Genomic DNA, 26411 nt, shown 5'->3' with positions numbered 1-26411 from the left:
CTACCTGTGCAAGTTACTTATCTTTGCAGATAATCAGTGCCTCATTTACTAACATGAAATGAAATATTTCCTGCCATGTGGTGGGCAAGACGTGCCACAGCTATCTGAGATTCCGGCCCCTAAATGTGAATTTATGAGTCATGCCAACAAGCAGCACCACTCCCTACATGAGGAACTTAAGGATCTCATAGTCATCAGTGATTACAGCCCTCTGTGACCTAAGGGAATTCAAGAGGAGAAGAACATTCCTGTAAAAATGCAGGATGTTGGCCCCAGATAATTGAGATGCATATGCAAGGAATGACTTCAATAATTTCAGAATCTTGCATCTTCCCATACATAGGTTGCTGCTGCTGCTAAGTCATGTTCGACTCTGTGTGACTCTATAGACGGCAGCCCACTAGGCTCCCCTGTCCTTGGGATTCTGCAGGCAAGAATACTGGCGTGGGTTGCCATTTACTTCTCCAGGGATCTTCCAGACCCAGAGATCAAACCCAGGTCTCTTACATCTTAACTTCATTGGCAGGTAGGTTCTTTACCACTAGTGCCACCTTGGAAGCCCTCCCACAGGTAGAACACTAAATCCCTTAACTTGATGTCTGGTTTTCCTTGCTTGCTGCTGCTGCTGCTGCTAAGTCACTTCAGTCATGTCCGACTCTGTGTGACCCCATAAACGGTAGCCCACCAGGCTCCCCTGTCCCTGGGATTCTCCAGGCAAGAACACTGGAGTGGGTTGCCATTTCCTCCTCCAATGCATGAAAGTGAGAAGTGAAAGTGAAGTCACTCAGTCGTGTCCAACTCTAGCGACCCCATGGACTGCAGCCCACCAGGCTCCTCCATCCATGGGATTTTCCAGGCAAGAGTACTGGAGTGGGGTGCCATTGCCTTCTCCGCTGGTTTTCCCTGCTTAACAATAATCTTTGATGTTCCGATTGCCTGTCTGCTTTGTTGCAAACTTGTATATAGCCTGACTCCCTCTCCCACCTCCTCAAAGCAGTCTCTCAGGGCTACTGAGATGCTTTCTCCCAGGCTGGGGGTCCTAAACATTCACATCAAGTAAAACATTCTCTACTTTCAGGTTGTGGCTAATTTTGAAGTCGACACTAAGATAAGATATTATGTCTACTTACTTTCATTTATAGAATCTACCAAACTCCACTCTGTCTGGCACCCTGAAAATCACCAGGTATAGAAATGTGAAAAAGACCTAGTCAATAGTATCTTTAAGCTAAGTGGAAAAAACAACCAAAAAAACTGGAATGTTTAACAAAAAGTGATTATTACTAGTTCTCAGAGTGGTTTTGAAGGAGGAAACAGACAGAGCTGGACTCCATCTTAGGCCAGGCTGTGAACATTAGGCTACACGCATGGTCACCCTCCCAATGGACTCTGAACTTTGTGCCCCGTGTCTATAGAAATGGCATACCAATGGAAAACCAGATCCCCTGGATAAAAGAGCCTCAGGACTTGTACTTGGACTCTCTGTTGCCTAAAAGAATATGCTAATTATCTCTGTAACAGAACAAAGTGGTACATTCCATTATGTTTATTGGGATATGACCACAGGCCTATTGATAAATATCCACTGTTTATCTAATCTTGTGACACATGAATCATGGGTTAACTTTGATTGTATCTCTCTTTTACCTTGTCCAGACTAGTTTCAAGGAATTTGGGGAGGTGGGTTTGAGCAAGTACACTTAGGGTATATAAGGTTTTCACAAAAACTGGTCGGGGTCCTTGGCTAAAAGGAGACTCTGCCTTGGGCCCGCCACTGTAATAAACTGCACTCCAACAGCTGCATTGTCCTTCTGAGTGAGTTTGTTTCCAGGAACACATGGCTACAACACTTTCAAGACCTGAATGACCTAATGTAGACACAAGCATACATATAAAAGAGGTTTAATGAAATTCCTGGTATATCATAAAAGTAGTTCCATCTTCCTTTTGGATGATTACAAGCTTTAAGGAAAGATTTTTAGCCCTCTTTAAAAAAAATCCTCAAATAGCCCCCTTTCTAGCCAGCTTTCAACTTCCTGTCTTGCTCTCCCAACCCCACCATAGTGACTTGCCACAGCAGTCTGGCACCCATGGTGTCTCTCTGTGTTCAAATTTCCTCTTATTATAAGGACACCAGTCACACTGGATTAGGGCCTAGTTCTTGCCTGGAGAATCCCAGGGACGGGGGAGCCTGGTGGGCTGCCGTCTATGGGGTCGCACAGAGTTGGACAAGACTGAAGCGACTTAGCAGCAGCAGCAAGGGCTCATTTTAATTTATTCATTTCTTTAAAGCGCTTCACTTCAAATGCATCTCACATTTCCAACAAGGTAGGGCTTTAAACATATAAATTTGGGGAGAACACAATTCAACCTGTAAAAGAGATTATAAAAAGAAGTTTCATAAGCATCCCAAGGAACTAAGCGATGGTGGAGGTGGTTAGTCACCAAGTAGTATCTGTTAAGGTATCCTTATATTTAGGTCTTTAAATGCAGTTTGACAACTTTTCTGAAGTGAGGATACAGTGCATAAAATTAACCTGTTCCCTATTCTTAGGACAACTGTTTTGTGGTGTCTACCAGTGGTTTGGGGGATTTCACAGACAGCAGCTTCTAAGTTCTAGACCCACCACGCGGATCTGCTCTCAGTCAGACCTTGGGTAGGTGGAAGCCTTGAAGCTGGGACAGTACAGGCGATGAAGAAGGCACAGGAGATTAGAAGAAAGAGGGAATTATAATGTGGTATCAGGAAGTATGGATGAGACTTAGAGGTAAAATAGGATGAGAAAATAAGATCAGAAATGACGGCACACTTGCGTGCCTAGTTCCCTGGGTTCTGTTGACTACCTGGAGGGTTATAACTAAATCAGGTTACTCAGGAGTAGAAGAAACATCTGTTTTGCTTTGTTTTTCTTACAAGAAAGAGAGCTCTGCTTTTCCAGAATTCCATCTTCTTTTCTTGGGCTTTCGGGATTGGTGGGCAGCCTCTATGGCAAGCCTGGTATTTTACCTAAACTCAGTAGTATGGTGCCCAGTACTTAACTGTTTTTACAGTCTCCATGTACTCTTGCAATTCCTTCAAAAATTAATATAACACAGGATTTTTTTTAAAAATCAGTTCTTTCCTCAATATGTTTCTTTACAAGCTGCTGCCTGTGCACCACAACTACTGAGCCCCTGCTTTATAGCCTATGAGCTGCAACTACCGAGCCCAAGTGCTGCAGCTACTGAAGACCGGGCACCTTAGAGCCAGTGGTCTGTAACAAGAGAAGCCCCGCAGCTAGAAGCCCTCACACTGCAACTAGAGCGTAGCCTCCACTCACCTGCATGCAGTCATAAAGACCCAGCACAGCCAAAAATAATTTTAAAAAAATCATTTGACTGTATTTGTGTGGGTATGTCTCTGGTCTCTCTATGCTGTTCCATTGATTTCTGTGTTTATTCTTCCACCAATTCACACAGAAATATGTACTTAGATGTTCAAAGCAGCTATCTTCATAATCACCCAGAATGGGAACACTGCAAATGTCCAACAGGTGAATGGATAAATAAGCTGTGGAACATCCACAGCAAGAAAAAGAAATGAACCATTGATTCACACAACAACTTGAATATATTTCAAAGGCATTGAGGAAGTGAGATGAAACTATCCTACCTACACTTGTTACAAGCCACAAAGAAACCCAAAGTACATGGGAATTTACTGAATGCTTTGCAGACGTGCTTGCGATTCGTCCCCTAGAAAGTAGCTCCTGGGAGACAGTTTTGAAGTGCTTCCGGGAGTGTCATGGTCTAGTCTACAGGAAGTTCACTCTCATTCTGTACCTTCTACCAGGACCTCCATCATGCATCATGAATCATGCACATGGAGGGCTGTCTCACATTTGTGATCAATTCCCCAAACCAGTACTGAAGTGCCTTTCATCACAGACAGGAAGATGAGCACCCCTCGGTGCTCCCACTAGCTCTGCGAGGGCTGAATCAGGCTAAGGAGGCAAGAGTGGGGATTGGGAGCCGCCTTTCATTTTCCAATTAGAGAGAAAGCTCAAAGTGCAAAATACTGACGAGATAGCACTTGGAAAGAAAGAACCTAAAGTGCTGGTCCTGTACTCTGTTCATTGAAGGACTCAGTTAAGGTGTGGATGACTGATCTGTTTCAGGCTGGAAGACTATTGGCTGCTGGAATTGAAGGGAAATTTACCACAGAGAGAGGCAGGAGAAAATCAGCCTGTCCAAAGAGGCAGAAGACACTGTGGTTTTTTTGGTACAGGTAAGACTGCAGGAGCAAGGAGTGTGCTGGGAGGCATTTTACCTGTCCACCAAGAATGCAGAATTCCTGGAGCTTGTTTGGTTTGAAGAATCTTCTGAAAATTAACACTATCCTTCTTAGAAGAATAGCTAGATATGGTCATTTCTGTCATGATGCAGATACCCATCCATCTTCACATGTTAGCACCTCAGTTTTCAGGTTAATCTGCCTGGGTTAGTCTTCTGGAAGAGGTTTGTACTCCTTTATTTATGGGGTAGCAAGACTCCCCCACAGAAGGAAAACCTTTTTTTTTTTTTTTTGGCCGCGCCATCTGGCATGCGGCATCTTTGTTCCTAGACCAGGGATAGAATCCAGGCTCCTGCAGTGGAAGCCTGGAGTCTTAACCGATGACTGCCAGGGAGGTCCCCCACAAAGAGATCTCTGATTTGTCTCCCAACTGCTGTTTCTCCTTGACTCTGCCTGATGTCTCTAGGACAAGACTTGATCTCTTCCCTTTCGGTGTCCTGTTTAGAGCACTTCCCAACCCACCCCCACCCACACCTTCTGGTTCCTTGGCTGTGCAGGGCTGCACCCAGATCATCTGTTACCACCTATCACCTTATTCCCCAGATGGAGGCTCACATGGTCCTCTGGCCCAGAACCTGCAGGGAACCAGTAGTCAGAGCTGGTGACTGTGCAGAATAGATGCAGCGAAACTCCAAGTGAATGTTCAAACCTCCACTAAAGTGTTCTCTCAGCTCTAGGAGGAGAGAAAAAGAGGAACTGCTGTTTTGGAAACAATAGAAGAACTTAAGAAAAATTCTAGCTAAAGAAAACAGATCTAGAAACAAAGTTTCCTTTTTATTTCTTCCTCCATCCTCACTGTGAGGAGTGAAATACCTACTGCCACTGAATCAGCTGTCCGCCCCTATCCCCCAGAGACCCCAGGGTTAAGCTTCCACTTTACCTAAAAACACACGATCAATTCCACCATTTATAAATGTGGTACACATGATGAAAGAACTGGTCAAACTGGTTGGCAGTGGGATCTTTCTCCAGTTTTATGACCTTGTCTAGAGCCAGATGCAAGTATAAACAGGAAGTCATATGAAATGATTAAGCCGAGTCTAGTCTTTTCAATGGATATAATAAAGGGTTGTCGAGAAGTGAGCAGGCTTGCAGCCAAGTGCCCTGGGAACATTTGGTGATCCCTGAGGTCCTTTCTAGCTTCTGAATGCAAAATTCCAAGTTTGCAAGTAAGAGAGGACCATCTTTCTGATTTAGTAATAGCTCCCTCAAGAAAAGGAAAATGGAAATCTTAGGTCATAATTTCATAGTCTTCCTCTGCTCCTGAGGCCAAACAGGGTCTCCCCTGGATCACATGATCTTTCCTTCTGTGCCAGAGATTTTTGTACGTGAGCTTCACCCTCTGTCAGCTCACCCAGCATGACAGTGTCCCAGACTATAGATCTTAAAATCACCCACACATTTATACTGGGTGTCAAGGAACCTACAAGGAGAGGAATTATCTTAGAGCAGTGAAAACCAAAAGTCAGAAGAGGTGGCATTTAAGGATTGCATTCCCCTCTCACCACAGATAACCAGATTCACGCTTCTCACCCCTGGCAAGAGAGCAATCACACAAACAATACCCAGGTGAGGACAGCATCAGGAATTCAGGTGGTTGCAAGTATGTTTTATTGAAAGAAGCAGTGATTTGGTTAACACAGGTCCCATCTCACAACCCACTCCTCACCCCCCAAACCACCAGGGGCAAGACTCAGGCCAGGGGAGCAAGTGTGGGTTGGATAGAAGACTTAACTAGCTTGAGTTACTGCTTTCATGCCAGGGAATCCTGTGTGTGTGTTTCTGGTAAGGTGCGCAGAGATAAGAGCCCTAACTTGAGCTATTGCCCCCAGGGCAAGGAAACATGAGGGGAGAGGCAGGTGCCTTTGTGATGAAGTGGTGCATCTTGCTGCTCTGGCCTCAGGTGGAGACCTACACTGAAGCATCATAGTGGACTGGCACGTACGGGTTTCCCTCACAAGCCACAATGATGTGTTTATTCGCCTGGGTGGTCTTGTAGGCACAGTTGGGGTACTTGGAGCTGCCGGTCTCACGGCAGTCTGTGATGCTCATGGTGGAGTAGCTCTGGTAGCAATTGGTCTGCCCATTCTTGCAGGCAACATTTTCCTGGGAGCACACGGCCTGGACATCAGCCAGGGACTCGTGCACAAAGGTGTTCACTGGCTTGCATCGATCACTGGTCATGTTCCGGCTCTTCATCATCTGGTTACAGTAGTTGGAGCTGCTGGCAGAGGAAGTGCTGGAGTCCATGTGCTGCCTCTGGAACTTGGCGGCTGCAGTTTCCTTGCCCAGGGAAGGCTGGACCCGCACCAGCAGCAGCACCAGGACCAACAGCGACAACAGGACCAGGGACTTCAGAGCCATGATGACCGCACTCCCCTGGAGAAACCTGAATGAGAAAAGGGGGAGAGGAGGAAAAGCATCGCCTTAGAAAGAGAACCCCAGCTCCCACCTGTAGCCTCCCTGGCTTACAGTCTCCCTGCCGGTCAACCAGAAAGATGTCCGTGTTCCTAAGAGCTTTCCTAGGTAAGGAGACACATATACTCTTCCCACAAACATTTGACTCCCACTCCCTACAGAGGTGTCGTCCTCCCCTTTGGGTGGTGACCCCCAAAATGATCTAAAATCCTAGCAGTCCTGTCTTTGAATACAGAAAGTCTTTTGATATGAAATATATTTGGAAAATAAAATACTTTTGTACCCAGCACTCATGCAACTCATTAGGGGATCCTTTTAAATAAACCACTAAATAAATAAGTCAGATTTTGAATAAGCCAAGTTGTACCCCCAAAATAACCACCAGTATTCATCTGGATCACAGTTGACAGAGCCCTGTTGTCCTCCAGCACGAGGGAAACTCAGTCCCTGTCCTGTGTCTGACCCCATACCATAAAGGACACCATTGTATTCCTATGAGAGATTCAAGCCTCCCCCAACCTGGAGGCTTCTCCTTCTCCAACCCTGTGGGCTCTCCGCAGCCTGCGTGCTCCATTCCTGACCCCAGCTCTGCTCCCTGCCCCTGTCTGCCCAGCCCAATTCTCAGGCTAGTCTCACTCACCCTGGATCCTCCCTCTCAAACCCTCAAGCAGAAGCAGCTCCTGAGACCACTTCTTGGGCTGCTTACCTGGGTCTCTAGTTTGATGTCTGAGAGAGAGAAGGCGGTTTCTGCAATCATTCTCTTCCAGAGGTATGGACCTTATACTGGTGAAAGGGGGCTTGGCTTCCAAGAAGGGTGGGAGGGGCATCTTGGTCTCAGTCCACAGGAAAACAAGGTCAAGCGTGGAAAGGTTGGGGAATTGCCCAGGACACCTGGCCCGGTAGTATGCCTGCCTATTCAACAGACTCCGGTTCTGTCCCTGGGGTGGGAAGATCCTCTGGAGAAGGAAATACCAACCCACTCCAGATCTTGCCTAGGAAATTCCATGGACAGAGAAGCCTGGCAGGCTACAGTCCAGACACAATTGAGCATGCACGCACACCCTTTTTGGGGGACTGCTGGGGATAGTGAGCCTTTGCCGATAAGAACTTTTCTCTCTATAAAGCAGCAGAGAAAGCCACTATAGTATTGATGCTCAAACTCCAACCAAATCCATGTTCCACACTAAATAGCCCATGCATGTGTGCTAAGTGGCTTCAGTTGTATCTGACTCTTTGCAGCCCTGATAACTCAGTTGGTAAAGAATCCGCCTACAGTGCAGGAGACCCCGGTTCAATTCCTGGGTCAGGAAGATCCTCTGGAGAAGTGCTAGGCTACCCACTCCAGTATTCTTGGGCTTCCCTTGTGGCTCAGCTGGTAAAGAATCTGCCCGCAATGTGGGAGACCTGGGATGGGAAGATCCCTGGAGAAGGGAAAGGCTATCCACTCCAGTATTCTGGCCTGGAGAATTCCAGGGTCACATAGAGTCGAACATGACTGAATGACTTTCACTTTTCACTTTGCGACCCTATGGGCTATAGACTGCCAGGCTCCTCTGTCCATGGGATTCTCCAGGCTAGAATACTAGAATGGGTTGCCATGCCCTCCTCCAAGGGATATTCCCAACCTAGGGATCAAACTCATGTCTCATATCTTCTGCATTGCCAGTTGGGTTCTTTTCCTACTAGCACCACTTGGGAAGCACGAGGAGGTTAGCAAAAGTCACATAACAAGTAATCATGGAAAGGGGAAGGCATGGGATGTCATCTCTCTCCCCCGGAATCCTGAAGCCGCTTTGGCCAGAATTTCTGGACTCCCATCAGCATCTGCAGGGGGAAGGGAGTGGTGAGAGCAAGGGGTGGCAAGAGGAAGGGGATGGCGAGGAGGTGAGAGGTGTCCAGCTGCCCCTAGCTGGAAGGCTCCCTAGATCTGGAGAAGATGACAGTACCTGAACACGGAGGAGGAAAAGGAAGCCTCTGTGTGACCTCACCCAGTTCTGGCCTCTTCTACACTCCTGGGCTGTTGAAAAAGAATGTGTGACTGTTCTTATCTACAGTGATCTCTCTTCCTGTAGGCCAGAGTGGAGGAGAGGAATTTGAGATAAGCCAAAATGCAAAATCTCCTTTAGAGAAGAAACAGAGAACATCATATTTCTTAGCAGTAGAATTTCCTCCCAGAAAGAGACCTGTATTTGCTGAGAGACAATTTTGTTTTTATTTATTTACTTTTAAAGTATAGACTTACCTGGTGGCTCAGATGGTAAAGTGTCTGCCTACAATGCGGGAGACCTGGGTTCAATCCCTGGGTCAGGAAGATCTCCTGGAGAAGGAAATGGCAACCCACTCCAGTATTCTTGCCTGGAAAATCTCAGGACGGAGGAGGCTGGTAGACTGTAGTCCGTGGGGTCGCAAAGAGTCGGACACCACTGAGCAACTTCACTTTTTACTCACATTAAAGTATAGTTGATTTACAATATTGTGTTAGTTTTAGGTGTATAGCAAAGTGACTCAGATATATATAGACATATACAGTTATTACTTTTTTATGGAGGATAATTTTACTCCCTCTGGAGCATGAATTATCAAAATATCTCTATGTTTTAGCTTTACAGTGTCTCGATCTGTAACCGAGAAGGGTTAATTTTGACTCCATACTGGACTGGATCTGTTTCTGTGACTTTAATCCTTGTTTTTTTTCGCTGCTTTTGTTATTATAGCATACATAAAGGCCTGCCTCAGAGAATCCTGCCCACCCCCACACCCTTAAACTAAAGTGAAGTCGCTCAGTCATTTCCTACTCTTGGTGACCCCATAGACTGTAGTCTACCAGGCCCCTGTGTCCATGGGATTTTCCAGACAAGAATACTGGAGTGGGTTGCCATTTCCTTCTCCAGGAGATCTTCCCAACCTAGGGATTGAACCCACGTCTCCCGCATTGTAAGCAGATGCTTTACTGTCTGAGCCACCAGGGAAGTCATACCCTTAAAGTGCCTTTGTTTAGCTGACAGGAAGATAACCTGGCCCTGCCCACCTGTGAAGGACTGAGACATTCTTGAGTTCCTTGTGTAGACAATGGTGCCACTTGCCTGCTGCTTGCCTGGGGTGGCTCAGAAATTCATATTTGAGGGGGGGGCAGAATTGCACATACCTGTGGCATCCTTGCTTATTGATATGGCAGGAGATATTCCATTCGCACCACCTGTGAAAAGGCTGTGTCTGCGTGTTAAGTCATTTCAGTCATGTCAAATTCTTTGTGACCTATGGACTGTAGCCCACCAGGCTCCTCTGTCCATGGGATTCTCCAGGCAAGAATACTGGAGTGGGTTGCCATGCCTTTGTCCAGGAGATCTTCCCAACCCAGGGATTGAACCTGTGTCTCTTATGTCTTTTGCATTGGCAGGTGGGTTCTTTAACACTAGCGTCTATAAGGAAGTGAAACTCACATATCCCCATCTGGGACTTGCCATTCTAGAAGGTATTTGCAAGAAATAAATGGTCTTTCTACTTTAGCTTTCCTGGTGGCTCAGACAGTAAAGAATCTTCCAGCAATGTGGGAGACCCAGGTTCCATCGCTGTGTAGGGAAGATCCCCTGGAGAAGGGAATAGCAACCCACTCCAGTATTCTTGCCTGGAAAATTCCACAGATAGAAGAGCTTTGTGGGCTATAGTCTTTGGGGTCACAAAGAGTCAGACATGACTGAGCAACTAACACTTTCACTTTCAACTTTGTTTCCTCACCTCACCCCCCATCGCTGATCCATAAAAGAACCTGGCATCCAGGCCCCAACAAAATGGTTATTTTGAGATGTTAGCCTGCCATCTTCTTGGTCAGCTGACTGTCCAAATAAAGTTGTTAGGTAGTTAGAATAGGAAAAAGGAGTCAAAAATGGTGGTGGCTAAAAGATAAAGAAAAGAAAAAGCCAACAAAAATGAAACAAAAGAAAACCTGCAGACTGGAGTCAGAACTTCAGGTGAAACAAACACATCCCCTTCTTGGCCAGTCCAATTTACATGGGGCAGGCTCAGCGGGGAGGAGACAAATGAATGAAAGGAGGAAGCCAAGACAGACTGAGGCCTCTCCTTTGGGGTCTGCCTGCCCTCACACCTCGAGGGTGTACTATCCTCTGCATGCCAAATAAAACTAAACTGTAACCGAGCTGTAACACTGGTTTGTCATTTCAAATCTTTGCTGTAGTGAGACATAACCAAGGAAATTACACACTCCCCCAACAAAGTTGTATTCTGTGTCTCAACACCTAGTCTCTCAGATTTATTGTCCTTTCATATGGTGAACAGAACAAGCTTGGACTCAGTAACAAGTCCAAATCCTGGTTTAGCACCTTAAGCACTGGGAAAGTTTTCTCATCTCTAAAATGGGGTGATAATAACATGTTTCTCTTAGACTTGTTTTTAAGACAAAATAAGGTAAGAAGCAGTGTTTCCTGATAGCTCAGTGGTAAAGAACCTGCCTGCCAATGCAGGAGATGTAGGAGACACATGTTCAGCCCCTGGATCAGGAAGATCCCTGGGGGAGGAAATGGCACCCACCTCAGTATTCTTGCCTGGGAAATCCCATGGACAGAGGAGCCTGGCGGGCTACAGTCCATAGAGTCACAAAGAGTCAGACAAGACTGTGCCACTGAGTACACAGGCCAGGTAAGATGCAGACAGTGCTTAGAAAGCCTATTATTATTCACAGAGAGTGGGGTTAAAACCTCCCACAAGGAATCTGTTTAAATAAAACTAGGTGATCTTGGAATTGCTTTCTACAGGGGGTGGAGTCAATAACTGCCTGGCGTTTGCTTTGCTAAAATCCAGAGCTGAAAACAGCAGGAAGTTTCAAATCCATGGGGAAGGAAAGGTAGGAGAAAGAGAGAGGAGAGGAAACTTGATGGAAAGAACAGAATTTTTTTTTTAAGAGATTTTAAAGAAAATAAATAAATAAATAAACAATTTTTGACTGTCCTGGGTCTTCGTTGCTGTGTGAGGGCTTTCTCTAGTTGCAGTGAGTGGGGCTACTCTTCATTGCAGCACATGGGTTCCTCGTTTCGGTGGCTTCTCTTGTGATGGAGCACAGGCTCTGTGCATGGGCTTAGCAGTTGTGACTTAGGGGCCTAGTTGCTCACAGGCATATGTGCTCTTCCTGGCCCAGGGATTGAACCCATGTCCTCTGCATTGGCAGTCAAATTTTTAACCCCTGGACCACCAGAATTCTTTAAGGGAAAAAATTTTTAATTGTTTTGCCACATGAAATCCAAGAAATCTTTGGTAAAGTAAACCTTCTTTTCTAATGTGTTTAAATTTGGAAGGGGAAGTGGGGCCAAAGAAGATGTGGTGACGTGTGAGCTTTTATTTTCCTGTTTCATAATTCACTCACCACCCAGGTTTTCTTTGTCTCTTAGTCTTTAGATTGTACTCATACCATCTTGAGGGGTATTGGAAGGAAAACTTTTCCTATACTCATTTATGTACAGTCATGAACCCTGTGAATTAACTGACAAAATGACTTAAGATTAACAGAAGGAGAAATGACAAAGTTTTTGCATATGCATATGGAAGAACATAGAAGTGGTTCCCTTAACTGCTAGGGAAAAGGTTTATACTTTACATCAGCTTAATGGGGCAGAGGGGAGCAAATAGGGACTCTACAGGAATAAATGGATTTTTTAAAGGAAAGATAAATGAGCTTTTATGGGAATAAATGGGATGGAAAATAATTTGTTTTAATGTTTGTCTAATGCAAGTGTGAATGATCTGTTTTCTTCCTGGGTGTAACTCCCCACTAAAGGGATGTATAGCAGCTCTACTATCAGAAAATTCTGCCTTTATTCAGAAAGGGAAGCTCAGAGAAAGCTTCTTTCTGCATCTGCTGGGTCTCAAATATCTTCAGTTTAAAATAACCGTCATATCAACTCTACAGATCTTCATTGGTCACTCACAGTAACCAATTTAGAATTTGCTCATTCATTCATTCAACCTCAGTGAAGTACAGAAATAAGTTACAGGACCTGCCCTAAAGGTGCCCAACAGGATGGTTTGTATTTGCCAGGGGAGTCCCGCTAAGGTGTTGGGCATGGCTGCATGAAAACAGTCATTCTTGTTTCACTTTTCCAGTGCAAGAAGAATTTCAGGGAGTTGGTCCAACAAGAAGATTTCAGAATTGCAGAAATATGAACAGGCTTTCAGCGGCCCAAATAAGGTTCTTCAATAGTCTACCCCCTAGGCATCCCAAAGTAAGATTTCATTGCCTGTTTGTGTATGGCAATCTGGACAAACCCTTGGATTTGTTTTGTTTTGTTTTTAATTTGTTTGTTTGTTTTTGTTTTGTTTTGTTCTTTGGCTATGGGGAGTTACTTATGGTATCCCAGTTCCTCGACTAGGGATTGAACCTGGGCCCCTGCATTGGAAATACCAAGGGAATTCCTACCCTTAAGCTTTTAAATTATGGAAACCATCAAAAACCATTAATAGAGCTGCCATGCTTGTGCTTGTGCTTAGTCACTCAGTTGGGTCTGACTCTTTGTAACCCCATGGACTGTAACTCACCAGGCTCCTCTGTCCATGGGGATTCTCCAGGCAAGAATACTGGAGTGGGTTGCCATGCCCTCCTCCAGGGGATCTGCCCAAACCAGGTATCAAACCCAGGTCTCCCACATTGCAGGTGGATTCTTTACCATCTGATCTACCAGAGAAGTCTGGAGCTACTATATGACCCTGCAATCCCACCTCAGGACATATATCCAGAGAAAAACATGATCCAAAAAGATATATACACCCCAATGTTCACTGAAGCACTGTTTACAATAACCAAGACATGGAAGCAACCTAAATGTCCATCAACAGAGGAATGGATAAAGAAGATGTGGTAAGTATACACAATGGAATATTTCTTAGTCATTAAAAATAATGAAATAATGCCATTTGCAGCAACACGGATGGACCTAGAGAGTGTCATACTGAGTGAAGTAAGTCAAATGAAAAATATTGTATTGAATCTAAAAAGAAATGATACAAATGAATTTATTTACAAACAGAAAGATAGAGACTTAGAGAATAAACTTATGGTTGCTGAGGGGAAGAGATAGGGAGTTTGGGCAGGTCATGAACACATGGCTGTATTTAAAATGGATAACCAACAAGGACCTACTGTATAGCACATGGAAATTTGCCCAACATTATGTGGCAGCCTGAATGGGATGGGGGGATTAGGGGAGAATGGATACATGTATGGTTGGTGGTTTAGTCCCTGAATCATGTCCAACTCTTTGCAACCACATGGACTGTAGTCTGCCAGGCTCCTTTGTCCATGAGATTCTCCAGTCAAGAATACTAGAGTGGGTTGCCATTTTCTTCTCCAGGGGATCTTCCCAACCCAGGAATTGAACCCAGGTCTCCTGTATTGCAGACAGATTTTTTACCAACTGAGCTACAAGGGAAGCTTGGATACATGTGTGTGTGTGTGTGTGTGTGTATATATATATATATATATATATATATATATATATATATATGGCTGAATCCCTTCCCTGTTCATCTGAAACTATCACAACATTTTTAATCTGGTATATTCCATTTGTTGTTGTTCAGTTATTCAGTCGTGTCCAATGCTTTGCAACCCCATGGACTGCAGCACGCCAGGCTTCCCTGTCCTTCACCATCTCCAGGAGTTTGCTCAAGCTCATGTCCATTGAGTCGGTGATGCCATCCAACCATCTCTTCCTCTGTCATCCCCTTCTCCTCCTGCCTTCAATCTTTCCCAGCATCAGGGTCTTTTCCAATGAGTCAGCTCTTTGCATAAGGAGGCCAAAGTATTGGAGTGTCAGCATCAGTCTTTCCAATGAATATTCATGACTGATTTCCTTTAGGATTGACTGGTTTGATCTTCATGCAGTCCAAGGGACTCTCAAGAGTATTTTCCAACACCACAGTTCAAAAGCATTAGGTCTTCCATGCTCAGCGTTCTTTATGGTCCATCTCTCACATCCATACATGACTATTGAAAAAACCATAACTTTGACTATTTGTACATTTGTTGGCACAAAAGGAAAAGTTCAAAAGGAAAAAAAAGAGAGAGATAAAGAGATTGCATATTTCTCATTCTTGAGGTAAAAGAGAACTTTCCAACTGCACATGTGCAGAAAGGCTCCTCAGGAGCCAAAAAGATGGCATACCACTGCATAATAGGTGGTGCCAACCTTCCCACAGGCCTCTGTGCCGAAATTCGTCTTGGCTAAGAGATTTGCGCAAACAGGAGAGGACTCTGAATTTATAACAGAGGGACTCAGAGCCAGGCAAAGCAAGATGATTGGCCAGAGGAAACAAGGAAGAAGTGCTCCATGTAAGTGATTTAAACCACCGCAAGAGTGAGACTGTCTCTCTGAGCCACCCCATCACTATCCCACCCCACCGGTGTTTATCTATTCACATGTATCTTTTTTTCTTCTTAATAAACACTTCACTGTTTCACTATCTTCCATTGCTTTGTTGAATTCATTTATATAAAGCAGATAAACCAGGGACTTCTCACTATCTGCTGGCACTTGTGGTCTAATGATTAGGATTCAGTGCTCTCACTGCTGAGGCCTGGTTTCTTTTATTTTTTTTAACTTTAGACAGCACATAAAAAAAAAAAAGACATTTATTCAGCGTCATGATCAGACTATTATATTTAGCAATCAACAGTGTGGGTGCAAAAAAAAAAAATCTACATTAAAACCCTTTGTTGGAATGCTTTACACTTTACACAGAACAGAAACTAAAATAACATGTTTTACAATTAGTCACAAGTACAGTCCTCGAGTTTTTTGCCCATACACATGCTGCTGCTGCTAAGTTGCTTCAGTCGTGTCTGACTCTGTGCGACCCCAGAGATGGCAGCCCACCAGGCTCCCCCATCCCTGGGATTCTCCAGGCAAGAACACTGGAGTGGGGTGCCATAGCCTTCTCCAATGCATGAAAGTGAAAAGGGAAAGTGAAGTCGCTCAGTCATGTCTGACTCCTAGCGACCCCATGGACTGCAGCCTACCAGGCTCCTCTGTCCATGGGATTTTCCAGGCAAGAGTACTGGAGTGGGGTGCCATTTCCTTCTCCACCATACACATGAGTATTGTCTAAAACATGTCTTCTTTGTAGCAGCTAGGCCCTGCCACCACTGTGCTTGGCTGAGTTCACAAATCTGTTGTAACCTGTAGCTTCCCTGTCACTTCTCTGGCTCTCCTCTCCTGCTAAGCTTTGTTTCCTGGCAGTAATTAGAACGTTCTGCCACTGCCATAGCTCCTGCTGCTGCTGGAGCCACCATAGCCACCTTGGTTTCATGGTTTGGCAAAGTATTGGCTTCTACCACCATAGGGGCCAGAACTCCTGCCTCTAAAGTTTCCTCCTTTCATGGGTCCAAAACTTGAAGATTGATTGTTGTAATTGCCAAAATCATTGTAGCTTCCACCACCTCCAAAATTCCTTCCGTCATCACCAAATCCATTATATCCATCCCCACTGCCCCCATATCCACCACCACCATGGCTGCCACCAAAGCCACCTCAACCACTGAAGTTTTCTCCACCCCCAAAGTTGTCATTTCCACTGAAATCACCTCCATAACCGCCACCAAAGTTTCCAGAACCACTTCGACCTCTCTGGCTGGATGAAGCACTGGCCATCTCTTGCTTAGACAGGGCTTTTCTCACTTCAAAGTTATGGGCATTCACAGTGTGGTATTTCTGAATGACAATCTTGTCTACAGAGTCATGGTCATCAAAGGTTACAAAATCAAAACCTCTCTTTTTGCCACTGCCTTCATCAGTCATGATTTAAGTTACTTCAATTTCCCCATACTGTTCAAAATAATCTCTCAGATGATGTTCTTCAGTGTCTTCTTTAATGCCACCAAAAAAATCTTTCTCACAGTTAAGTGGGCACCAGGTCTTTGAGAATCGTCACGCGAGTGTATGTTCCTCGGTTCTTTGTCTCATCACAACAAAGATTTGGAGTGACAGACATTAAAGCCCTCGGCGCGTCATAGCTCTCGGGTCTTGGACAAACCGTGCTACAGCTCTTAGGCAAATCTGTGTTACAGCTCTATTTTATTTAGAAGATAGCAGGAGAGTGAGAGAGAGAGAAAAGAGCGCACGCATGCGGGAGGGAGAGTCCATGAGACAGCGCTTTGGCTCCTCCTTTTATATGTTTTTTCCTCCACCTGGGCCTGCCCTATGCAAATTGGGCTTAGCCAGGAGCGCTGTTTGTTCTGTTTGTTCTGCCTGAAGTCTTCACTCTGGTCCTCGGACCTTCCTTTGACCTTCCTTGTCTTTTAGCCACCGCCATTTTGGACTCCTTTTCCCTATTCTACCTACCTAACATTCCCCCCTCAAGAGATGGGAGGCCCAATTCTTTGGGAATAGGGGCATCGAGGTCTGTCTGGCTACTTCCTGCTGAACTGGGACAGCGAGGGGTATTGGGCCTCCCCCTCTTGCTAGTCTCAAGCCTCAGAGTCCTTATAGTGGTGTCCAAGGGTGTGTGATATTTTCCGTGGTCAGCTGAAGTTTTATATCTTTGTTGAACTGGCCCTGCATGTTGTAGCTGGTTGACCTGGGCAGAGACAAAACAGGTTAGACAATTGACAGTACATGGAATAATCATAATCATCATCAATATAGCATAACAAGGACTAGTAGGGACATTGGTCAATTTTAAATTCACATCACCAGGATAGCTCAAGTCTCTCCTTGTTCAGGGATCAGAAGATCTATCTCCTGTCTGTCTTGGAGTACAGTCTCTGTCAAGCTGTGTTGGCTCCTTAGAGTTATCCTGAGAAATCTTATCCCCAGAAACCAGATTTTGGGGGTGTTCATTAGAATGGCACTCATTGGTAGTTCTGAATAGGTATCAGATCTCCCAGGGGCTCACAGGTGTATTGAGCGTCCTCTTCTGTTTTCTTCCACGGCTTGACTCGTGAGTAATGAATCCAGGAGTCATGTCATGGTACCTTGACTGCTGTGGGGGTAGAAAGTATTACAGGGTAGAGGCCCTTCCATGTGGGCTGGAGTTGAGCCTTTAGGGACCCATCTTTCCAGACTTTAATTAGGACTTGAGTTCCTGGAGCATATAGTGGTGACTCTTTAGAATCTTTTGGGTCCTGGTTCATACCCCACAAGAGTATATCCTGTTGGAATTGCCCAATGGCTATGGTATAAGACTGGAGGGTCTGAACCTCTGGATCTAGGAAGAGGTCATTGACATAAACAAAAGGTCTCCCATATAGCATCTCATAAGGACTAAGACCAACCTGTTCCTTAGGGGCAATGTGGGTATGGAGGAGAGCTATTGGTAAAGCCTCCTTCCATCCCAAGGAGGTCTCCTGGGTTATCTTTTTTATCACTGATTTTAAGAATTGATTGGCTCTTTTTACGTTTCCTGAAGATTGAGGCCTCCAGGCACAATGGAGATAATAAATAATGTCCAATGCTTTCGAGACTCCTTGGGTGACCTTAGAAGTAAATGATGTCCCATTGTCACTTTGTAATGACCTGGGCAGACCAAATCTTGGAATGATTTCATGGAGCAGTTTTTTAACTACCTCCTCAGCCTTCTCGGTCCGAGTGGGAAAGCCTTCAATCCATCCTGTGAATGTATCTATCATAACTAATAGGTATTCATACCCTTGAGAAACTGGCATCTGGGTGAAGTCCATCTGCCAGTCCTCTCTTGGGTAGGCCCCACGTCGTTGGACGGGCTGGGCCAGCTGGGGTCTTCGAGCTCCTTGAGGGTTGTTTAATTGGCAAGTGGGACAAGAGGAGACCACCTGTCTTATAGTTGTTTGGAGGCCTGTTCCTCTGAAGGAACAGAGTAATCTTTCTAGTAATCTTTGGAGGGCCTTTTCTCCTAAATGAGTAGTGGCATGTAAGGAGTTAACCAACTTCCATTGGAGGTTTCCAGGCAGAAAAAGGAGTCCCTCCTTTTGGAACCACCCCATATGATCTTCTTGAAAGCCCTCGCTCTTAGCTTTAAGAATCTCACCTTCAGTATATGAAGGAGTTTCTGGCAAATTAGTCTGTGGAACTAAGGTGGCAATCCCTATTAAGTAATGGTTCTGTAATGCTGCTCTCCTAGCTGCCTGATGAGCTGCTTGGTTCCCTCGTGCCACTTCTGTGCTCTCTTTTTGGTGTCCTTTACAGTGGGAGACTGAAACCTCAGTGGGCAAATGGACTGCCACCAAGAGTCGAAGAATCTGATCACCATATTTGATTGGGGACCCTCGGGTGGTCAAGTGGCCCCTTTCTTTCCAAACAGCCGCATGTGCATGTAGCACCAGAAAGGCAGACTTGGAGTCAGTGTAAATGGCTATTCTTTTTCCTTTTCCCAGCTCTAAAGCTCGAGTCAGGGCTATGAGCTCAGCTAATTGGGCTGAAGTACCTGGTGGCAGAGGCTTAGCCTCTATGGTCTCAAAATTGGAGACTACTGCATACCCGGCTCTTCTTTTTCCATCCAAGACAAAGCTGTTTCCATCAGTGTACCAGATTTCCTCAGGATTGGTTAAGAGGATCTTCTGACAATCCCTCTCGGGGTTTTGTCCAGTGGTCCAAGGTTTCTACACAAGAGTGAAAGGGGAGAGAGCCTTCGGGGGTAGGGAGGAGGGTGGCTGGGTTAGGAACCTCACAAGGGGATATAGTGAGGCCTGGATTTTCCGTCAGCATTACTTGATATCTGAGGATTCTTTGATCAGACATCCATAAATGGCCTCTCCCATTTAGGAGTTGTTTTACTTGGTGGCTGGTAAAAATAGTTAGTTTTCCCCCAAAGGAGAGTTTTAAAGCATCTTCTATCATGATTGCAATAGCTGCAAGATTTCGAAGGCAGGGGGGCCAACCTCGGGTAGCTGGATCGAGCCTCTTGGATAAGTAAGCTACTGGCTGGGGCTCAGATCCCAACCTTTGAGTTAACACTCCCAAGGCTATTTCCTCTCTTTCATGGACATAAAGTTGGAATGCTTTTTCTGGGTCTGGCAACCTCAAGGCAGGTGCCTGAGTTAAGGCCTGTTTTAGTGTGGCCTCTGCCTTCTTTTGAGGAGTTCCCCACATCAGTGGGATTGAATCATCTCGTCCCTTTAAGCTTTCATATAAGGGCTGGGCAATTAGACCATAATTGGGTATCCAGATTCTACAATAACCATTTAGCCCCAGGAAAGTTCGCAATTGTTTTCAAGTCGTGGGGGAGGGCAACTGGAGGATTCCTTGTACCCGATCAGAGGACAGCCTCCTGGACCCGTGTGTAATCGGAACTCCCAGGTAAGTGACCTTTGTCTCGACAATCTGTGCCTTAGCACAGGAGACTTTATGTCCCCTTTCTGCCAAGAAATTTAGAACCTGAATTGCATGTTGTTGGGCACTTTTCTCATCTGGAGAGCAGATTAGTAGGTCATCTACGTATTGTAATATTTTCCCATTAGGTCCCAGGTCCCAGATCTAGGAGATCCCGGCTAAGGGCCTGTCCAAACAGGTGGGGGCTATCTCTGAACCCCTGAGGTAATACTGTCCAAGTCATCTGTTGGTGTTTTTCTCCTGGGGCCTCCCACTCAAAGGCAAAAAGGTATTGGGATTCTTTAGCCAGTGGTATGCAAAAAAATGTATCTTTGAGATCCAAGACTAAACCACTTGGCACTGGGTGGGATTTCTCCCAAGATTACATAGGGATTGGGTACTGTGGGATGGAGGGGGACTACAGCTTCATTTATGATCCAGAGATCTTGAACCATTCGCCAGGTTCCGTCTTCTTTCTTTACTGAGAGGATTGGGGTGTTACATGGTGAACTGGTGGGGACCAATAGCCCACAAGCAAGGAATTTATTTATTAAAGGCTGTAGTCTCTCCCGAGCCTCTCTTTTGAGAGGATATTGTTTCCAATTAGGAAATCGAGTGGGATCTCGGAGGACAATGATGACTGGTTCAGCTTGGTGGGCTCATCCAGGAATCCCCTAGTCCCACACCTGGGGGTTAATTTTGTCTTCCCATAGTTTTTGGTCCCTCTCTATTGAAGGTGTAATGGGTTCTTCAGTAGTAACCAGGAGCTGTAGAGCTCTAGGGGCTGAAAAACTTCCCATCACAAGGGTGGTCCCCAGTTTAGTGAGTATATATCTTCCCAATAAGGGAGTAGGACACTCAGGGACCATCAGAAACTGGTGGGAAAATATTTGCCCCTCCCAGCAACAAAGAAGTGCTCGGGTGAATCTTTTAGTAGTTGCTTTTCCTGTAGCACGCAAAATGGTACAGGTTTGGGAGGAGAAGGCTCGGGAGTAGGAGATCAAGACAGAGTAGGTAGCCCCTGTGTCAACCAAGAAATTCTCGGACCTACCTGCCACATCCAGTTGCACCCTTGGCTCCAGCCCCGTGATGGTTATCTGTGACAGGCGGGCTGGCTGGAGCGGGCCGCTTCAGTCCTCTTGAACCATCATGAGGGTCAGCTTGGCGCTTGACCTTGAGGCTCTTGGGTCCCGAGGCAGAGTGCCGCCCAATGTCCCAGTTGATGGCATTTGTGGCAAGCCGTTCTAGGAGACTTGTCAGGGTTTGGACACTCTTTGGCCTAATGCCCCGCCTGTCTACAGATCAGGCATCTGTCTTGTGCCTTGTCCTTCAAGGACTCGGGGTTTGCCATAGGGCTTTTCTGGAAGGCAGCCAGCATCTGGGCATGCCTTGTCTCTTTCTTTATCTCCTTCTCCTGGGCCTTGGCCTCCTTCTCCTGTTCTCTGTTATAAAAGGTATTGGTGACTGTCTGGACCATCTCATCTAAAGAGGCAGCAGGGTCCTGCTGTTGTAGCTACTGTAACTTAATTCTGATATCTGATGCACATTGGGACAGGAATTTGTCCTTTAAAATCACTCGTCCCTCGTAAGAGTCTAAGTCCAGGTTGGTAAACTTTTGGAGTGCCTCTTTTAGCCTCTCCAGAAAGGCAATGGGGTTCTCATTGGGCTCCTGAGTTATTGCTGAGACCTGGACATAGCTAATTACTTTTTGTTGGTCTGCTTTCAGTCCTGCCTTCACACAGATTAGAAAATGATCTCTTTCCCAGATGTGCTCAGGGTCATTATAATTCCAATTAGGATCTGAGGAGGGGACTGCAGTTTCCCCTATTGGGTATCTATCACTGGACATGTGGAGCCCTGTTACATGCTTCCGGGCTTCCTTTAAGACCCTGGTATGTTCAGGATCAGATAAAGTTTGACTAAATATGACCATGATGTCTTTCCACATCAAGTCAAAGGCCAAGGTAATATGTTGGAATGTATCTATATATTTGCCTGGGTCATCTGTATAGCTTCCCAGGTCTTGTTTGATCTGCCTTCGTTCTAAGAGGGAGAAGGGCTTATGGACCCGGGTTGGTCCGAATTCTCCTCCAGTTTCAACTAAGGGACATACTCGAGCTGGCTTTTGTGGAGGAGGTGCTCCCGGATACGGGGGCACGTTTGGGTACGAGAAAGGAGCAGCAGGCAACTCGGGAGCTGTGGGAGGTGAGCCTTCACAAGGGGGTTCCTTTTCTTGGTTGCCTGTGCCTAACACCATTTGCCTAGTGGGCTCACTTTTAGGGCGTACTACAATCCCATACTTAAGACAGAGTTCCTTCATATCTCTTAGTCGGAAGAAAATTTGGACATAGGGGATCTCTGTCCATTTCCCTTGTCTTTTGCAGAATAATTCTAATTGCAGGATGGTATTGTAATTTAAAGTTCCATCCTCAGGCCAGTGTTCCTCGTCCCCCAGTGGATACTGTGGCCACACAGTGGCACAAAAGAATTTCAAACGACTTCTCCTTAGAGCTAGAGGGTCGAACAGCTTCCAGTTATCAAGGATACATTTCAAGGGCGTCTGCCAGGAAGTGGATTGTTTACTTCCCATCTGAAAGACAGCCATGACAGGGAGAAAAGAAAAAGACCTCTTTCGGTTTCCTTAAGGGTGAGTCTTTCTGAAGTTTATCCTACCCAGAACTGTTGCAACCTCAGAGCCAGGCGTCCCTGGGTCAGGGTGCAGATCCCCAGGCAGGCTGAGGTGTGACAGCCTCCTAGAGACTGAATCCCCGGGCAGGTCGAGGTGTGACGACCTCCTGGGACCCCTGGGACTAGAGGATCCCCGAACAGGTTGAGGCGTGACAACTTTTCGAAGACCCATCCCTAGGCAGGTCAAGGTGTGATGACCTCCTGGGACCGCCCCCCCCCCCCCCGGACTGGAGTTTGGGCGTCCCCAAGATCTCCAGTGTGACCAATGCTGGGTAGAATTAAGAGATTTGTAACTCATTGCTAGTTTGCCCACCGTGGACGGGAATAGATACGATATAAGTTCATCTTACCCAGAACTGTTGCAACCTGAGAGCCAGGCGTCCCCGGGTCAGGGTGCAGATCCCCAGGCAGACTGAGGCGTGACAGCCTCCTAGAGATCAAATCCCTGGGCAGGTCGAGGCGTGACGACCTCTTGGGACCCCTGGGACTAAAGGATCCCCAAACAGGTTGAGGCGTGACAACCTTTCGAAGACCCATCCCTAGGCAGGTCAAGGCGTGATGACCTCCTGGGATCCCCCGGACTGGAGTTTGGTCATCCCCAAGATCTCCAGTGTGACCAGTATTGGGTAGGATTAGGGGGTTGGATATTATAGAGTATTTCCCTCCCAAGGCCAACTATTTTCTGGTTGTCTCTCCAGAAGATTGTAGAAGCAACCTTGTGGGTCTGGATGGGGCTCAGGAAAAGAGCATGAAACAGGAGGGAAGGGGGCAGAGCACAAACTTTGAAAGAATGACATAGCACAAGGGTATAATGTAAACCAATTAAAATCAATTGGGTCCAAGATGACAAGTCAAATTCAAGTAAACCTTAATCCCCAATCTATAAGCCAACAGACACACCCAGAGGTGGCAAGATAGCTCCAAGGCACAAGGTCAGAAGAGGGGGGAGTGGGTGGTTCCCCAATGGCTGGGATGATTCTCTCACTCATTAGCATATGAATTCCATCCCCTCACAAAACCTAGCCAGGCCTAACTCCATGGCCGCAGCCCTTGCCCTCGGCAATGGTTCACACCCTGAAGCGTGGCTTCTCTCTGGATCCTAACAAATCTACCTCTTATCACTTTGTCTCTCAATGAATTTTTGCAATGAGGCATCAGAGCCTGAGTTTCATTAGTTTTGGCCGGGCTTGAGTCCCAGGAGAGAGCTGAAGGACAGGAGGAAAAAGCAGTGGGAAAAACATGCCAAGGAATCCCCTTCGTAGCCCGGCGGAAAATTTGCTAAATATCTGACCGGTGCTCACAATTTCATTGGTCTAATCTTTGGCACAGAGAAGAGAAAGGACAGAAGAACCCCACCGGCTTATATGTAACAGCTACTGGGGCTCAGCAGATAGCGCCTTTGGGACATGCTGAGGAGTAGCCTCTCCAGAGTCCCTCAATTGTGCACCCTGCCGCCCGCCTGTCGCGGGAGGTTCGAGGAAACAAGAAATGGGAGATTGTAAAGGTCCCTCCAGCCATAGGAGCGAGGACCTCTTACCTTAACAGGAGGTCTTCTGGAATCTCAGACTGGGCCCCGTGAGCGTTCTGCTGAGTTCATTTTTCGCTGTCCCGGTTTCCAGCACGATGGGCCTTCCCCTGGGCTGGGTTTCTTCGCCTTCCGCTTCTAGCTCGGGAGCTTTGCTGAGTTGGGCTCCTGCTGTGCTTGGCCTCTTCCACGCAGAGGTTGTTTCAGCCAGGTTAAATCCGAGTCACGGCACTATAGATGTCACGCGAGTGTATGTTCCTCGGTTCTTTGTCTCGTCACAACAAAGATTTGGAGCGACAGACATTAAAGCCCTCAGTGCGTCACAGCTCTCGGGTCTTGGACAAACCATGCTACAGCTCTTAGGCAAATCAGTGTTACAGCTCTATTTTATTTAGAAGATAGCAGGAGAGTGAGAGAGAGAGAGAAAGAAAAGAGCACACGCACGCGGGAGAGAGAGTCCTGAGAAAGTGCTTTGGCTCCTCCTTTCATATGTTTTTTGCTCCACCTGGGCCTGCCCTATGCAAATTGAGCTTACCCAGGAGTGCTGTTTGTTCTGCCTGAAGTCTTCACTCTGGTCCTCGGACCTTCCTTTGACCTTCCTTGTCTTTTAGCCACCGCCATTTTGGACTCCTTTTCCCTATTCTACCTACCTAACAAGAATCTTCTCTTGAGACAGCCCTCTTTGGTTCCACAACTCTTCCGTCCACCTTGTGTGGCCTTGCATTCATGGCCGCATCCTCCTCCTCCACCGTGGCGTATGTGACAAACCCAAAGCCTCTGGAGCACTTGGTGTTTGGATCCCTCATTACCACACAGTCTGTGAGCGTTCCCCATTGCTCAAAATGGCTCCTCAGACTCTCATTGGTTGTTTCAAAGCTCAATCCTCCGATGAAGAGCTTCTGCAGCTGTTCGGGCTCTTTGAGAGACTCTGATTTAGACATGATGGCAGTGGAGGCGGGGAAGACTTCAACGATGCTTTCTCTGCAGTGTCCACGGGCAGGAAGGTGAAGCCTGGTTTCAATCTTTGGTTGAGGATCTGAGATCTTGCTTCAAGCCACTCCTGGCCAAGGCCACCCAAGGTCAGAAACAGAATTAGAAGTAGAGCTTGAAGATGTGACTTCATTGCTGTAGTTTCATAAGAAAATCTTAATGAAGGAGGAGTTGCTTTCTGATGAGTGAGCAAAAGAAGTGGTTTCTTGAGATGGAATCTACTCCTGGGGAAGATACTGTGAAGATTATTGAAATGACAACAAAGGACTTAGACTACAATACAAATATAGTTTCCCTGGTGGCTCAGATGGTAAAGAAACTGCCTGCAATCCAGTAGACCCAGGTTCAATCCCTGTGTTGGGAAGATCCCCTGGAGAAGAAAATGGCAACCCATTCCAGTATTCTTGCCTGGAGAATCCCATGGACAAAGGGCCCTGGTGGGCTACAGTCCATGGGGTCACAAAGAATTGGACACGACTGAACAACTAACATACACACACCAACATAGTTGATAAATCAGTGGTTTGAGAGGACTGACTCCAGTTTTTAAAGAAGTTCAACTGTGGGTAAAGTGCTATCAAACAACATTGCAGGCTAGAGAAATTGTTCTTGAAGGGAAGAATCATTTGATGCTGCAGACTTCATTGTTGTCTTATTTTAAGAAACTGTTGAAGACACGTCAAACTTCAGTAGCCACCACCCTGGTCAGCTATCAACGCAAGATCCTCCAGTAGCAAAAATATTATGACTTGCTGAAGGCTCAAATGATGGTTAACATCTTTTAGCAATAACATATTTTTATTAAGGTATACATATTTTTTTTTTAGAAATAATGCTTCACACATTTAATAGACAACAGTACAGTATAAACATAACTTTTATATGCACTGGGAAACAAAAAAAATCATGTGACTCAGTTTATTCCAATGTTCACACTATTGCAATAATCGGGAAATAAAGCCATAATATCTTCAAAGTAAGCCTGGATACATTATTTGCTTGCATTTTATCCACTTTTAAAATTTGGCTTTAGAAAGAGAGTTCACTAAAACAATTTTTTTCTCTTGTTGCTAAGTTGCTTCAGTCGTGTCCAACTCTGTGCAACCCCATAGATGGCAGCCCACCAGGCTCCCCCGTCCCTGGGATTCTCCAGGCAAGAACACTGGAGTGG

General features: G+C 46.0%; 1 protein-coding gene and 1 pseudogene across 6 annotated transcripts; both read right to left on the bottom strand.

The window, feature by feature from the left end:
* Window positions 1-5921: 5921 nt before the first annotated feature.
* On the bottom strand, window positions 5922-24794 carry LOC129621121 (ribonuclease pancreatic). 6 transcript variants are annotated; one of them, XR_008699012.1, is made up of 4 exons: window positions 24263-24794; window positions 21089-22627; window positions 19154-19328; window positions 16809-17734 (listed from the first exon to the last, which is right to left on the bottom strand). XR_008699012.1 is itself a non-coding variant. In XM_055537178.1 (3 exons), exon 3 carries the CDS (start codon window positions 6695-6697, stop codon window positions 6245-6247), a length of 453 nt encoding a protein of 150 aa, XP_055393153.1. In that variant the 5' UTR covers window positions 6698-6722; window positions 7458-7477; window positions 8698-8758; the 3' UTR covers window positions 5922-6244. The 6 variants fall into 6 exon arrangements, 4 of the variants coding, with proteins under 4 accessions (XP_055393153.1, XP_055393155.1, XP_055393156.1 ...); XM_055537178.1 differs by lacking the exons at window positions 16809-17734; window positions 19154-19328; window positions 21089-22627; window positions 24263-24794 and adding exons at window positions 5922-6722; window positions 7458-7477; window positions 8698-8758; XM_055537180.1 differs by lacking the exons at window positions 16809-17734; window positions 19154-19328; window positions 21089-22627 and adding an exon at window positions 5922-6722 and having other exon boundaries at window positions 24263-24791.
* LOC129621122 (heterogeneous nuclear ribonucleoprotein A1-like) lies at window positions 15215-26171 on the bottom strand (annotated as a pseudogene).
* Between the last annotated feature and the right edge of the window lie 240 nt (window positions 26172-26411).

The sequence above is a fragment of the Bubalus kerabau genome, chromosome 10 (assembly GCF_029407905.1).
Source record: "Bubalus kerabau isolate K-KA32 ecotype Philippines breed swamp buffalo chromosome 10, PCC_UOA_SB_1v2, whole genome shotgun sequence".
Taxonomy (NCBI): domain Eukaryota; kingdom Metazoa; phylum Chordata; class Mammalia; order Artiodactyla; family Bovidae; genus Bubalus; species Bubalus kerabau.
The sequence above is the reverse complement of the archived record's forward strand: the minus strand, read 5'-3'. Positions and strand labels throughout refer to the sequence as shown.

Coding starts and splice junctions, on each gene's coding strand:
- LOC129621121 (XM_055537180.1), bottom strand. CDS start 6,697: ATGGCTCTGAAGTCCCTGGTCCTGTTGTCGCTGTTGGTCCTGGTGCTG.